The sequence below is a fragment of the Galeopterus variegatus genome, unplaced genomic scaffold (assembly GCF_000696425.1).
Source record: "Galeopterus variegatus unplaced genomic scaffold, G_variegatus-3.0.2 Scaffold1428, whole genome shotgun sequence".
In the NCBI taxonomy this organism is placed as follows: Eukaryota; Metazoa; Chordata; class Mammalia; order Dermoptera; family Cynocephalidae; genus Galeopterus; species Galeopterus variegatus.
Genome location: NW_007727539.1, coordinates 249,229 through 260,517, shown reverse-complemented (window position 1 = coordinate 260,517; position 11,289 = coordinate 249,229). Strand labels below are relative to the sequence as shown.

The 11,289-nt window shown below is 53.9% G+C and overlaps 2 protein-coding genes across 3 annotated transcripts; one reads left to right on the top strand and one right to left on the bottom strand.

Annotated features, from left to right (window-relative positions):
• The first annotated feature begins 983 nt into the window (after nucleotides 1-983).
• Nucleotides 984-2,277, top strand: TLX2 (T-cell leukemia homeobox 2). The gene is given in 3 exon segments (XM_008576931.1): nucleotides 984-1,383; nucleotides 1,830-2,078; nucleotides 2,081-2,277. Coding segments are annotated over 3 exon segments (846 nt in total).
• Nucleotides 2,278-3,976: 1,699 nt separating this feature from the next.
• Nucleotides 3,977-10,991, bottom strand: DQX1 (DEAQ box RNA-dependent ATPase 1). Of its 2 annotated transcripts, none has more exons than XM_008576932.1 (12): nucleotides 10,847-10,991; nucleotides 10,256-10,511; nucleotides 9,804-9,997; nucleotides 9,009-9,393; nucleotides 8,440-8,673; nucleotides 8,255-8,354; nucleotides 7,994-8,152; nucleotides 7,718-7,909; nucleotides 5,554-5,673; nucleotides 5,187-5,377; nucleotides 4,667-4,857; nucleotides 3,977-4,451 (listed from the first exon to the last, which is right to left on the bottom strand). In XM_008576932.1, the coding sequence occupies exons 2-12, from the start codon at nucleotides 10,490-10,492 to the stop codon at nucleotides 4,295-4,297; spliced, it is 2,160 nt and encodes a 719-aa protein (XP_008575154.1). In that variant the 5' UTR covers nucleotides 10,493-10,511; nucleotides 10,847-10,991; the 3' UTR covers nucleotides 3,977-4,294. The 2 variants fall into 2 exon arrangements, with proteins under 2 accessions (XP_008575154.1, XP_008575155.1); XM_008576933.1 differs by having other exon boundaries at nucleotides 10,851-10,890.
• Between the last annotated feature and the right edge of the window lie 298 nt (nucleotides 10,992-11,289).

Sequence of the window (11,289 nt, the reverse complement as noted above, 5' to 3'; positions counted from 1 at the left end):
TGGTCCCGCGGGCTCGTTGGCCCCGCTGCCCGGCAGCTCCGGAGTGGGCCCGGGCGGCGTGATCCGCGTCCCCGCGCACCGCCCACTGCCCGTGCCGCCGCCCGCGGGAAGCGCGCCTGCGGTGCCCGGGCCCTCGGGTTTGGGCGGCGCCGGAGGCCTAACAGGACTCACCTTCCCCTGGATGGACAGCGGCCGCCGCTTTGCCAAGGACCGGCTTACGGGTGAGGTTGCCCGACCCTTCCAGCGTCATGCCCCACTCCGATCCCGTTTCCTCATCCCTTATCTTTCTGCTCCAACTCAGTGACCCCTTTCACACCTCATCCCAGATCATAACAGGGGATCCTCCTCCAACTCGGATCTCTCGGCCCTGCCGCTAAGAGGCAATGGGGAGGGAGCTGCCGTCGGTGCCCGGCCTCCTCTGCAGTCCCCCTGTCCACACCGCGGGAAGGGGCGGGGGAAGTTGTGGGGGCCGTCTGTCCCCCACCCAAGGGGAAAGGCCGTTTCTTCCAAGGTCCTTGTTTTCTAGAGGCCTCTGCTGATGGTGGTTGAGCTTGGGGCCCGGGTAAGGACCGGGTGAGGGAGCTCTGAGGCCTGAGCGGGGGCGTTTTCTTAGTGACCCCTCGGGCCGACCCGCAAACCCTGCCCCGCTCTTTCCTCCTCCCCGTAGCCGCGCTCTCACCCTTCTCCGGGACCCGCCGCATAGGCCACCCCTACCAAAACCGGACACCCCCGAAGCGGAAGAAGCCGCGCACGTCCTTCTCCCGCTCGCAGGTCCTGGAGCTGGAGCGGCGCGGCGGGCACGGGCGCGGCTGCTCCCGGTGCACAGGGATGCTGCTGTTCCGGGGGCCCCGGCGCCTCTCCGTGGCCAGCCCCGCGGGCCCCTGAGGCCGCTGCCCGGAGCGCGCCGCCACCTGGCTCCCGGAGTTGCCTGAGGCACCCTCCACAACCCCGGAATCTCCTGCGGTCCTCCCTGGCCCGGACCCATGGAGCCGGCGGTGCTGGCTCCGCACAACCTCTCGCACCACGAGCCAATCAGCTTCGGCATAGACCAGATCCTGAGCGGCTCCGAACCCCCCGGGGGCGGCCTAGGCCCAAGCCGTGCGGGCCAGGGACCTGGGGAAAGTGCGGCGTTCTCGGGTGGATTCCACGGCGCCTCCAACTACGGTCCCGCGGGCTCGTTGGCCCCGCTGCCCGGCAGCTCCGGAGTGGGCCCGGGCGGCGTGATCCGCGTCCCCGCGCACCGCCCACTGCCCGTGCCGCCGCCCGCGGGAAGCGCGCCTGCGGTGCCCGGGCCCTCGGGTTTGGGCGGCGCCGGAGGCCTAACAGGACTCACCTTCCCCTGGATGGACAGCGGCCGCCGCTTTGCCAAGGACCGGCTTACGGGTGAGGTTGCCCGACCCTTCCAGCGTCATGCCCCACTCCGATCCCGTTTCCTCATCCCTTATCTTTCTGCTCCAACTCAGTGACCCCTTTCACACCTCATCCCAGATCATAACAGGGGATCCTCCTCCAACTCGGATCTCTCGGCCCTGCCGCTAAGAGGCAATGGGGAGGGAGCTGCCGTCGGTGCCCGGCCTCCTCTGCAGTCCCCCTGTCCACACCGCGGGAAGGGGCGGGGGAAGTTGTGGGGGCCGTCTGTCCCCCACCCAAGGGGAAAGGCCGTTTCTTCCAAGGTCCTTGTTTTCTAGAGGCCTCTGCTGATGGTGGTTGAGCTTGGGGCCCGGGTAAGGACCGGGTGAGGGAGCTCTGAGGCCTGAGCGGGGGCGTTTTCTTAGTGACCCCTCGGGCCGACCCGCAAACCCTGCCCCGCTCTTTCCTCCTCCCCGTAGCCGCGCTCTCACCCTTCTCCGGGACCCGCCGCATAGGCCACCCCTACCAAAACCGGACACCCCCGAAGCGGAAGAAGCCGCGCACGTCCTTCTCCCGCTCGCAGGTCCTGGAGCTGGAGCGGCGTTTCCTGCGCCAGAAGTACCTGGCCTCGGCCGAGAGGGCGGCGCTGGCCAAGGCCTTGCGCATGACCGACGCACAGGTCAAGACGTGGTTCCAGAACCGACGCACCAAGTGGCGGTGAGGCGCGGCGCGGAGGCCGAGCGGCACCGCGCCGGCCGGCTGCTCCTGCACCTGCAGCAGGACGCGCTGCCGCGGCCGCTGCGGCCGCCGCTGCCCCCGGACCCGCTCTGCCTGCACAACTCGTCGCTCTTCGCGCTGCAGAACCTGCAGCCCTGGGCCGAGGACAACAAGGTGGCTTCCGTGTCCGGGCTCGCCTCGGTGGTGTGAGCCACGCCTGTCCGATCTGCCGAGCGCTCTTTTCCAGACCGAGGCGGCGTGTGGAGCGCCGGGCCTTGAGCGGTGGAGCGCGCGGCTGCCCGCGCCCATGGTCTGGTGGCTACCGAGCGTCTGAGGAGGAGCAGGCCTTGACTGAGGCTTTCGTCGAGGGCTCCTCGGCCACCGGAGGGCTCCTCTCAGGCCCGTGTTGCGCGGACGCGGGGCGCGCTCGGATGCGGCCTTTCCCGCCAATTTTCACAACTGCTGATGCGCGGCGGCTGGAACCTGAGGTGCCGAGTGGGCGGGACCTACAGAACGTTAGCCAATGAGCTGCAGGGAGGGAGGCGGGCTGCCCAATAGGAGCTGCTCTCCTGAGAGATTCCGGATCCTCCAGTGGGTGGGTGGGGGGGAGGGCTGGGGTTTTGGGGACTCCAGCAGTGTTATTTATGCTCGGTGCTGGGAAGGGGCACCTGCAGCCTGTGCTGGTTGGGTCTGTACCAAAGGTGTGAAGGAGGGAAGATGCCAGTTACAGCGGAGTAACGGAGGATGTGCCCAAGTGCGAGAGTCTGGCTGTTGTGACAGGAACCAGAAGGTTGTCCATGCTGGGCATCTCATCTTTCAACTGTAAAATAATCGCTAAGGATTCCTTCCTGACTTTGAGTCTAATGCTGTCATGTGTGTTCAGCCTGTTGGCCACATCCTCCCACTTGAACCTCCCAACGCCCCTGGGTGTTAGGCAAGACAGTTGCTTACCCACCAAAAGAGAAAATCTAGAAAGAAGATCTGGCTCTGATGCTCTACAGGGACAGAGAGGGAAGAGGAGGAAAGAGTGGACAAAGTTAGTGGGCCCACTGTAGTTAGGGTGGGCCGAATATGGAAAGTAATTTGGAAGTGACAAACCTAAGAAGAATCAAAGATAATTCCAAGATTGGAAATGTGGAGGATCAGGAAGTCAGTGGTGCTGTGGATGATGAAGGGGAGATTGGGAAGACTGGAGCAAAGTTAATTCTGTAGGCAAAACTAAATGTGAGACCTAGAGAGAATAAATTCTGGAAAAGCGCCTCTGGGGGAAAATCAACCACATAGAGGTGGAGATAGATGGAATGATGAGAACAGAGAATCTCCAAGGGAGAGAACTCCGAGGAGAAAAGAGTTCTAAGGAGTAAACCTTTCTTTCTACCAAATTCTACAAACACATTTACAATGTGCAAGATGATGGCGGATACAAAAGTTAATAATCCAAGGGCAGAAAAGGGGAAGGAGTACCTAGCTGGAAAGAAAGGAAAGCACAATGTCTCTGAAGTTGGAGACTTCAGCTTGTGGGTGGACCAGGGGCTGAAGGGAAGCTTGTTGATGGATAGCTGAGTTAGAGGATGGTCACAATGGCCTTCAGGCTTAAAAAGTAGTAGGATTTAAGTTGTACGAGGAAGAAAGGGAAGATTTTGTCTGATTCCTCTAGCAACCCTATTTTTCCTTCCCTGGAGGCTGAAGTGTTGTGACAGAGGGAAGAGAGGCAGGGCCAGAGACCAACTGTAGCCAGATTACCTATGTTCTGTGCTAGTGACAGCTATGTCAGTCACAACACAAAGTCTTAACCAGAGGTAAGACCAGCCAAGAAGCTATAGCTGGAGAGTGGGCCCTGGATCTTTGATATATAGTGTAATCTCTGACTCATAGATGTTGTATATGGTGATACAGAACTAAACTGAAATTTGGCATCATAAAAATATCTTTTATAGACCAAAAGGGAGTACAAAGATGGGCTTGACATAAGTTGGGGGAATGGAGAGCACGTCAGTCCCTCTCCAATAAATAGGAGAAGGCCAAGGAAAGGGTCCTATCCTATGTAGACTGTAGCTTAGCCCATTCCCTCCACTCCCAGCCCACCATTTCTTGGGACTCAGGTTCCAGGATTTACATTTGACCCTAAACTTTGGGCTTCTAAATCTAGCTGACTGCCTCGGGGCTAGCCTAAGGGAGGATCTAATGCCATGACATGGGCTCAGCTCCCGTTCCTTAGGCAGGCAGGTCACTGCAGGATACAGGGGCCTCTGAACTCCTGGGTGGAGGAGGATTCACTCCGTGCTGAAGAATCTGCCATTTCTTCCTTCAGCTGGTTCAGGAGGTCTCTGCTCTCACTGGGAGGCAAGTTACTCAGGAAGTATGGAGGGGCCAACTCCACCAGCCTGACAGAGAGAGTACTAATTAGATGATCTGCATCTTCTCTTATAATGTACAGACTCTTAAACTTCTCACCACTCCTTCCACAAACCCTCTCTCCTCAAATCATGTTAATGCAAACCACTAAGATCCCCTCTTCTTAAGTCTCTCTAACTCCTCAGCCATAATTTTGGCCCCAGGTATAAGAATGGGCAGTGTGGGCGGGTGTCAGGGAACTCACATCTGTGGTTGAATCTCAGAAACAATGGAAAGGCAGTTGTCTTTGGATATGGAGAAACTGTGGTAAAGGACCCATGGTGGGGGTCTGGCTGGAACCCTGCGGCTTCGGTAGCAGGAGTATGAGGAGAGCTGGGCCACATGCTTATGGGTTAGGAGTAGATAATTTCCAGTCCCATCTGTGTCTCGGGCCACCTCGTTGAAAGGCAATGATATTAAAGGAATAAGTTAAAGGGAAGAGGCAGATGTTAGAAAACAGAAAAGGGGGTTGAGAAAGAATTAATAAGGATGGTTAAGAGTATTAAAAGTAAGGCATTACCTCTAGGTGTTGTCTGGGCCCTACTATACCATATTGTATTTTCTATAGCCCCTTGTATCCCAAAGCCTCAAAGGAAAAGTCCCTCCTGCATTTAAATAATCTCTTGAATGGCTCCTGGACCCCAATTTCAGAGTTGGCATGCCACTATTTGTTCCATCTGCCTTTTACTCCTTTTATCACCTTCCTCCCAACCCTTTCCCCTAACCTTGAGGAAGTATCCTGACACCAGAGCTTTCTGAAGGTCTCTGCGATTCTGCTCAGAGCCAAAGGCTGGTTGGGACAAGGGAAGTTCAATTCGCTGCATGAGTTCTAGGAGTTCTCCCCGAAGTTTACGGGCTTGGCACAATGCTGCCCAGTTTAGACCCCGAGCCTGGCACCAAGCCTCGTCTGCTCCACCTAGAAGAGAAAAGGGAGCAGCTACAACTAAAGTCCTTGAGACCCCTGAAAGAACCCAACCCTTGACCAAAGGGCCTTCCCTTCCTGGGCACAGACATCTGTCAGCTGGTTGCACACCACTTCCCCTCTTTGGAAAATCTGGGATTTTATAAGAGGATGCAGAATGGTCCACTCACTTTGTATAAAGGCTTCATACACTTGGATCAAAGAGCTGTGGTCACCATCTGCATGTTCCAGGGCCCGACGCAGGGCAGCTTCTTTTGCACAGAGTGGAGGACGGGTAAATCCAGGGGCAGCTGGAGGCAGAAGAGAGGAAGGTAGTTTTGGGAAATGAGAAAGGATAGTAGTACAGATGGAATGCTGAAAAGGTAGTAGTATCTCTTTGGGAGCTTTATTCAAAAGACATTGATAACTTCCAGGTGCTTTGTACTTTATTAGACATTGAGGATAAATAAATGAAAGATAGTCTCTGCTCTCAGGAAGCTTAGAGTCTGGTGGGAGTGACAAACAAGTAAGTAGACTTGGTAAGTATAATAGGTATGTGTATACGGTACTCTGGAAACAAAGAGAAGGGTACCAAACTAGGCTTTGGGTGGTAGGGATGAAGAGTGATGTGGGAGAAAAGGGTGAGGACCCTTGGATCAATATTTGAAGTCTGAGTAGGAATTAGCTCAGTGGAGAAGGCAGGGAGGGTATTTTAGACTGTGGGAACAGCATGGCACAGAAGCCAATAGCATGGCTTGTTTGGGGAACTGCAAGCTACCTGATATGAGTGGAGAGGACGATGTATGTCAGAATGGCAGGAGATAAAGCTGAAGAAGTAGGTATAGGCCAGGTCATGAGAGGCTGGATATGCTTTATTTTATTTTATTTTATTTTTTGGCAGCTGGCAGGTACAGGGATCTAAATCCTTGACCTTGATGTGCTCTAACCAGCTGAGCCAACCAGCCAGCCCTAAGGGAGTTTACATTCTATCTTGAATTCTATCTTGAAGGTGAAAATAGCTGTTGAGTAAGAGTTTTTAAGTAAGAGAGTCCATGTGATTGAAAAAGTTCAAATGACTAGTTAGGAGGCTACTGAAGGAATCCAGCTGAGCAATGTTGAAAACCTAACACTGGCACTGGCAGTGAAAGTGGAGAAGAGCAAATGAATTTTTTAAAAAGGCATTTAGGAGATAAAAATGAAAAAATCTGGAGAGAGGTTAGTCTAGAATGATGGTAGTGGAACAGCAGAGATGATGGTATTATTTGAAACTAAGAATCCAGAGAGAGGAAAAGATTTTGTGGTGATGGTTGTGAGGAGGTAGTTTAATAGAGTGCTTGAGTTCAGTTCTGAGCTGAGGCACTATGGACTATTCTGGTAGAAATGTCCTTCAGGAGATGGATCTCCCCCCCACCTCCCATGCCCCGCAAGACCCAGAAGAATGGCATTGGCAGAGAGATGCAGAGTACAAGTTTTAGAAGTTTTAAGTATAAAGGAAGCACTTTAAACAATGGGTGTGGATGAACTTGTTCAGAGTTCAGGGTCTGAGGAGACAAAAACGGCAAGGATAGAACCCTGAGGACCAACTTACAATGGATGAGCAGAGGACAAAGAGCCCAAGGAAGAGCTTAACAGAATGGTCAGAGAAGTAGGATGAAAACCATGAGGAGTGGTATCACAGAGGCTTAGGGAGGAGGCATTTTCAAGGTGGGAGTGATCAGCAATCTCAAGTGTCAAAAGAAGGTCATGAATAAGGGCTCAAAAGTTCCCATTGGGGGCCGGCCCGGTGGCGCACTGCTACAGTGCGCGGCTTGGGAGCGCGGCGGCACTCCCGCCGAAGGTTCGGATCTCACATACAGACCGGTTCCCACTCACTGGCTGAGTGAGGTGCGGGCGCGACACTGAGGGTTGCGATCCATTGCTGGACACGAAAAAAGACAAAAAGGAAAAAAAAAAAAAAGTTCCCATTGGATTAGGTATTTGGGAGGTCACTGGAGTGTTGAAAGCTGTTCCAGTGGTATGGTGGGCCTGAAGCTGCAATGTAGTAGGGAAGCAGTACACTGGATAGAACAGGATAGAGATTAGGCTATACAGGTGAAGGGGGGTATAGGGTTGAGGAAGAGGGGTGTGTGTTTTAGTAATAACAGAGGACAGAGGTTTAAGCATGTTGGGGGGATAACCAGCAGGGAGAAAAAGCTAGAGACAAGAGAAGGGTAGGTGATTAAGCCTGGTTCTTTGGGTGCTGTGAGGGATGGGAACTAGAGCAGAGAGGAAAGGGCACCTTTAGGAGCACCAAAAACACAAGGGAAAGGGCTGAAGTGGCTGATAGAACCATTGATTCATAGCAGTGATTTATACCAGTGAGCATGGCGGCCAGGGTGAGCATCTCGTCCACACAGTCAAACTCGCACGAGGCCAGGAGGGCTTTGGCTAGCTCAGGGGGCAGAGGGAACTCTGATAGGATGACTCCCAGGTCTGACAGGTTCCCATCATCATCCAGGGCCGCCAGGTAGTCTAAGTCTTCCAGGGCCTGCATCAGTGCTTCTGGAGCTGGTGAGGAAACAGGGCACATGGGGTGTGAGGTCTCAGAGCTGGGTGGTCAGATGGCAGCACTTAAGTAGAACAGGTGCTCACCAGGCCGGTCTAGGAAGTGACACTCCCCTGGCTCTGCAATCTGTCTCCTCTTTAGTAGTAATACCAGGGGGCTCAGATTCTCCTCACATACCCTGGGTTGGGGCAGTAGGGGAGCCTCTAGTTCTAGGAAGGACTTAGGATACAGGCAGAGGCAGGATCCTGAGGGGAGAAAGAGCTGGGAAAGACCACTGTAGATTTATCAGGGCTTGCATGTTGGTGACTTTTCTTGTGTTTGATCTCAGCATGGGCAAAGGCTCTTACCTGGTGGGAAACCACTTGCCCGCAGTCGTCTTGCCTCTGCCTGACACTTGCTGATTGGCCTCAACACTTGGGATTCTGCTCGGATCCGAGGATTGTAAACCTGTTGCCCACCCCCAAACCAAGGCCAAGACAGATCAGAGTGGGCCATTTCTATCTTTAGCCCCTCATCCCCCTCTCTCACTCACGCTTCGAAGCTCCAGTCCTGAGTCAATGACATGTCGGATGGAAGGGAGGGAGAAGGAGAAGTCAGCCAGCCAGTGAGTGACCACAACCTTTCGGGCACCTGTGTTTATGTCCTCGTAAATAGCCTGAACGGCTTGACCACAGCCTGGGTGAAGGGGCAGCACCTGTGGTGGAGGCCCTTGGAGAGCCAGGGACCCCACCGCCCTGGACAAGGATTCACAGCACAGGGAAATTTCCTGAGGAGAGGATGAGCGGGAATTAGGACAGTTCTCATCTTTTTGAGGGTCAAATACCCCTTTGAAAAACTGATGAAAGCTATAACCCTTCACTGAAAAAAATGCATACTCATATAAAGTTGGGGGTGTTATAATATCAGTTTCCCGAGCCACAAATCTCTGCATCAGAGAATCAAAAAGTAGGTGGTAGACCTCTTCACCCTGAAATCCTTGAGTATTCCCCCAGGATCCCAGCAGAGAGTAAATACTACAACTCCTAATAAGCATTATTTCCGTTCCCCCAGGACAAGAAGGTGATATACAAGAGTACGTCCTTTTGCAGTCCATTTTTTTACCTCCTCACTGGGTAGGTACACTAGCACATCTCCTGGAGCCTTCTTCCGACACAACTCAAACACAGCTTGACAGGCAGCTTCCACCCGATGAGTAGGGACAGTGTCTCTGTAGATGGGGGTGGGACTCCTGCCAGGCTCTCTGGATATGTGCACAATAGGAGGATTGCCCCAGAAGGCTTGGAGCTTGGGTTCGAGGGCTGGGTCAGTAACCACAACTACTTTGGGGTCTCCTGGAAGGTTTCCCAGCCTGGCATCTCGCAGCAGCCCCTGGAGTGAGTCTGAGGCCACTGACCGCTCCTGAACCTCATCCAGCACCAGCACGCCCCAGGCTCCATTGCCCCGGGTTGAGGCTACTTCCTGCAGGAGCAGCCTGTCCCAGCAAAACCTGCTGACATCGGTAGTGGGCAGAGGAGTCAGTGTGTATACTGACCTGCGTCAGAAGTCAAGGGCAACTACTCCCCAAGGGACCTAGCTTTTGATATTGGAAGTCAGAAAAAGATGCTGTGACTGACTTCCTGAGCCTGTGGATCCATAACTGTGACCCCACAACCCCACCAAGGACACTTTGTTCATAAACTATACCCAGCTGGGAAGCAAGATTTTTGTGATGAAGGTGAGGCTGAATGTTTGAGGCCAAATTTTTAATTAAATCAAGGGCTTTATTTAGCAGTTGCACCATGCATGATTTAAAGGGTGAGCTGGGCTGAGGGAGGGTATGGTGAGATGCCAGAGGAGTGGACTTATTTCTCCAGGGTAAGGGGAATTAGATTTGGGACAGGCTTGCAGAGGGCCCACCTGAGCAGGGTGTGGGGCCCCGTGCAGTCCTCCTGGGGGATGCTGTATCCAACCTCATGACCCAGGGTCAGGTCCATCTCATCAACAACCCGCAGAGCCAGGCTCAAGGCTGCCAGAGGGTAGGGCTGAGTGACAGTAACCTGGCCCTCCTGGAACCCCCTGGCCAGTGCAAATTCTGCACACCACTGAGGGATCTGGGGTAGGAGTAGGAAAGGACAACCAGTCAGGGAGGCATAGGACTTCAGCCAGAAGTGCTGGGGGAATAATGGTCTGCTTAATCTCTCTTTATTTGGGAAGTCTCCTGGTCCTTCACCAGCCCTGGGAAGCCAGCCTAACCCATCTCTTTGCCCACATCCTCCATAACCCCACATAGCCCAGTCCCCCTTTGCCCAGGGAAAGGCCAATTTCCTGGCCCCTCCCTTTGCCCACTCCCAGAATCCCCTCCCCCCCACCTGGGTGCTCTTGCCAGAGCCAGGCTCCCCAGACACCAGCACCACTCCAGTGGGGCTACTCTCCAACTGCTCCAAGAATATAAAGCGAGCAGCCCAGATGGGCAAGGCCCGGCGCTGCTCAAGCAGCTCATAGTAGCGTGAAGAGAAGGGGAGCCCATCAAAGGGGTTCACAGCCAGTTCAGACTCCCCAGGACTTGGGTCATACTCTTCTGCCAGCCTGATAGGCTGGGAGGCCATGGTGGCTGTCCAGCAGGACCTACAGAAGGCAAGACAGCTAATAAGGCCTCATATTTTATGACTAACACCATCCTCCCACCTCAGTCCTGATCCTTAACCTCCCCCTCAGGTAGAGGTCAATCTTTCCCAGCATTTCTTGCCTGTGAGAAAACAGGGCTGCGTTTTTGTAAGGGACTATCAGAAGCAGACTATTACCCTGTAGTCAGGTAGTAGAAATCTTGTGACTAACGCAGGAGTCCTTGGGGCAGCAGGAATAACATGAGACCTGGCAGCCTGTGGGAAAGTCTTGAGGGGAAAAGGATAAAGAATATGGGGGAGGAGGAGGGCAGGGTCACAGGGACCCTGGACACAAACCTGCTTGCAGCTCCGAGACGTGTCAGGATGGCAGACAGTTCCAGACCTACCCAGCCAGCCACCACTGACTTTGGCTCACCCGAAGTACAAAGGTTAAATTCTGGCTCCACCCTGGGGCTAGGCTCAAACTCGAATCCTGGAGTTTGCTTTTGGGGTGGGGCCATTTGCTCCACCTTACTTAACCTAATCAGGAACCTATAGAAAATTGGCTCAAACCATCACACTGAGCATGTGTAAACTATATAGCCAATGTGTATTGTGCTTGTGAAAGCATGCTGGGACCTGTAGTTTTGTAAGTTTCTTCACAAACTTGGGCTGAACACCCAAGATGGGATCCAGTTGCTGCTGGGTCTTCAGTTCATTTGCACTTCCTTAATATCACTCATCTTTTGGCATGATAAGATGATTTCAGACAGTTCCATTCTGGCCACCACCCACAAACC

Coding starts and splice junctions, on each gene's coding strand:
- DQX1 (XM_008576932.1), bottom strand. CDS start 10,492: ATGGCCTCCCAGCCTATCAGGCTGGCAGAAGAGTATGACCCAAGTCCT. Junction 9,998..10,255: donor GCTCTGGCAAGAGCACCCAG/GTGGGGGGGAGG, acceptor CTCCTACCCCAG/ATCCCTCAGTGGTGTGCAGA. Junction 5,378..5,553: donor GTATGAAGCCTTTATACAAA/GTGAGTGGACCA, acceptor TTTCTCTTCTAG/GTGGAGCAGACGAGGCTTGG.